This window comes from Macrobrachium nipponense, chromosome 40 (genome assembly GCF_015104395.2).
Source record: "Macrobrachium nipponense isolate FS-2020 chromosome 40, ASM1510439v2, whole genome shotgun sequence".
In the NCBI taxonomy this organism is placed as follows: domain Eukaryota; kingdom Metazoa; phylum Arthropoda; class Malacostraca; order Decapoda; family Palaemonidae; genus Macrobrachium; species Macrobrachium nipponense.
The window spans coordinates 10,322,351-10,325,965 of record NC_061101.1 but is presented as its reverse complement, the minus strand read 5'-3'; the positions used below and the strand labels follow the sequence as shown (position 1 = coordinate 10,325,965).

General features: G+C 34.1%; 1 protein-coding gene across 1 annotated transcript; it reads left to right on the top strand.

The window, feature by feature from the left end:
- The first annotated feature begins 1,277 nt into the window (after positions 1-1,277).
- LOC135211833 (protein GVQW3-like) lies at positions 1,278-1,733 on the top strand. Its single transcript, XM_064245043.1, has one exon. It carries the CDS (start codon positions 1,278-1,280, stop codon positions 1,731-1,733), a length of 456 nt encoding a protein of 151 aa, XP_064101113.1.
- The last annotated feature ends 1,882 nt before the right edge of the window (positions 1,734-3,615 follow it).

Here is a 3,615-nt window from a genome sequence, read left to right as displayed (position 1 = left end):
CTCGCTCTCTCTCTCTACTGCTGCTACTGCTGTGGAGTAGGCATGTACTGTAGAAATTCTCGAAAATTTTTTAGAACTTTGTTTCTGAATCCTGTTGCAAAAATTTGTTTTTATCAACAATTGATTCTCTCTCTCTCTCTCTCTCTCTCTCTCTCTCTCTCTCTCTCTCTCTCTCTCTCTCTCTCTCTCTACTGCTCTGAAAGAGGCATGCGATGCAATTTTTGCAACGTGCATTTTGTTGCTGAATACTTTGCTAAAAGATTGTTTTTACCAACGCGGTTCATTTTGAAATCTCTACCTTCTGACATGTTTTAACAAAGAGCAGCAGTACTGGCATTGAAATTTTGAATTCGTTAAAATAAACTTGCTACGGGCAAATACTATATATATATATATAATATATATATATATATATATATATATATATATATATATATATATATATATATATATATATATATATATATAATATTCCGTGCAGCATGGAATCCTGGATCTTGTGTATACGTGCAAACAAGAGAGCTGTGTAGATTTTGTAACAAGTCTCTCACATATTTCTAAGTTAATAGGAAATTTATCAATTATAATTTTACTAGCTTTCTTCTTGTTTATTATTTTATCATTTTAGACCATCTTTGGTTTATACTCTGTTGGATCTGTCCATATGGGGTTTTAGCTGAAGTTATAAAAGAAAGAGGAATAGAGCAAGTGAGAAAAGAAAGTAATGAAGAAGTAGAGAGGAAGAAAGAGAGAAAAGAGAATCCAGTCATTGAAGTAAATAATATATATATATCTATATATATATATATATATATATATATATATATATATATATATATATATATATATATATATATATATATATACACACACATATAACTATAATAACTTTAGCACGTGAATAATCACACATCACAACATGTATGAAATATTGAAACCATACCCTGTCTATTATTTTTCCCTTGTGGTAATGTGGTATATACATGCATACATACATACATTATATATATATATATATATATATATATATATATATATATATATATATCTATATATATATATATATATATACGAGGTCCATTCAAAAAGTATCCGACCTTGGTTCATAAAAGGACAAATAATTCACCAATCAGCAAATTAGTTTTATGGGAGTTGACAGCACTCTTACTGTGCATGCGTGTAAATTTTAAAAGCTCTAGTGTGTGGCGATACCCGCCTGTGAGGGCTAGAGTGCAGACGTCCAGCACAAGCTCGTCGGATTATCGTCCTTACACAACATGTCGGAGCGCATCGAGCAGTGCTACTGCATTAAGTTCTGCTACAAGCTTGGTGATACACAAGTGCAAACTATCCAGAAGATTCAGCAAGCCTTTGGCGATGAAGCCATGGGAATAACACAGATAAAGGAGTGGTATAATCGCTTCAAGCAAGGACAAATCTCAGTTGAGAGCAAGCCACGGTCAGGCAGGCCATCCACCAGCAGAAACGAAGAATTCGTTGAAAATGTTCGTCGAATAGTGAAGGACGACCGTCGTATAACCATCAAAGAAATTACAGAAGCAGTAGGAATAAGCTCAGGATCAGTTCATACAATTTTAACGGAAGATTTGGCCATGCGACGAGTGTCTGCTAAATTCCTTCCCAAGTTGCTGGTGGAACAGCAGAAAAACAACTCCTCCTGGAAATTGCACAAGACCTGCTTGACTGTGCTAACAGTGACTCTGACTTCATGAAGACTATCATCACTGGTGATGAGACATGGGTGTACTCTCCAGAACATGGCACCTTGTGACTTCTGGCTGTTCCCTAAACTGAAAACAACCCTGAAAGGAAGCGTTTGAGTCGATAGAGGAAATTATGAAAAAAACGACGGCAGAGCTTTACAGCATCCCAATGTCAACATTCCAGAGATGTTACCAGCAGTGGCAGCACCGGTGGGAAAAGTGTGTGCATTCCCAAGGGGGAGTACTTTGAAGGTGATTGAATAAAAAAATTTCAAATGTGCAATTTTTTTTCTTTATGGACCAAGGTCGGATACTTTTGGAATGGGCCCATCGTATATATATATATATACGTATATATGTGTGTTTGTGTGTGTGTATGTATATATATATATATATCTTTTCTCCACCTTTCTTTCTTCCTTTCAGTTGTGGAACATCGCAGAAAAAACTGGGTTTAATTTCAACTAAAAACAAAACCAAACTAAAACAAAAGACACCTTCGGGGTCAAGGTTCAAATGCGAAGAAAAATTGTTTTGCAAACTTCGCATGAAGTTGCTTTCTAACTTTCCCCGGATTCTTATTTATGAGAGTTTTCCGCTGTCCTTTGCTTTCTTTTTTTCCTGTTTTACTTTCTCTAAGAAAAGGAGCGGATCCTTTTTGATGTTCCTCCTTTTGATATGAATGGAGTATCTAACGATTTTTTAATCTCTCTCCTCTCTCTCTCTCTCTCTCTCTCTCTCTCTCTCTCTCGTTTTACATTCTTGTCTCTACATCTTGCTGCGTGGCGAATTAGATCAATTAACCGTATAAAAGGAGCTGCTTCAAGTCATTACTTTTGTGTTAGTTTATGCACAATATACTTATGATATCCTTATTGGGAAATTGTGAATATGCATTAAATGTCTTTAACTAACCCTAATTTTAAAATATAATAAGCTGAAACAATGAAAATTAATATTCGGTAGATATATATATATATATATATATATATATATTATATATATATATATAATATATATATATATATATAATATGTGTGTGTGTGAAATTAAAAAATTAATTCGGATAGCTTGCACAATATTGTTGCTTTCAGTAAACTGCAATTCTGTACGGCGGTTAAACTGGTTGCGTAGAAAAGAAAGGTAAACTTGATTCTAGCTATACCTTGACCTTACTTAGAACAAAAGGATAACCCAACCTGTCGTGACAAAATAATTTGAATGCTACTGACTTAGAGATTTTCAGGCTTTATTAACAAATCTTTAGGGTTTCCAAAGGAATATATTAAACAAATGAGCCCTTAATACTTAAGAGGGTTTTTCATCCTTTATTAACAAAACATCTTTAGGGTTCCAAAAGGAAATATACTCAACAAATCCACAGAAAATAATGAGATGAATTTTGGATATAGTTTTGTGTGGAGAAAACCAACCGTCTTAGAGACTGGCCTCCCCTTTTGTCCAAGTAATCTATCAGCCCTTAAGACTATCTTAACTTTTTCAAGATAATATTGAACATAAGTACTCAGAAACATTATCTGCACTGGGTACATTCACCTTTTGAAACGTAAAGTATAATGTTACTAAGTTAGCCGACAACACTCTCAGGTCTTGTCAAGTGTTTGCGAATATTATCATTTCAGTCTACCCTATAAAACACATGTTTAAAATCATATAACTATTCCTGCCACGACTGTGAATTAAAGACAGAGATTTTACTGAGTAAGAAAATCACGTAATGTCGTGATATTGTAGGTGATTTTGTACCAAATTGTTTGTAGCTGCCTCGATTCGCAGAAGTGCCTTGAGTAGCAAGGAAATCATTAAGCTATTCGTTTGCTACTAAATGTTTAAAGGAGTTTGCTAATAGACTTGTACATTTAGATTTATA

Bases quoted from the DNA above. Each gene is read 5' to 3' on its own strand.
- LOC135211833 (XM_064245043.1), top strand. From the start codon at position 1,278: ATGTCGGAGCGCATCGAGCAGTGCTACTGCATTAAGTTCTGCTACAAG.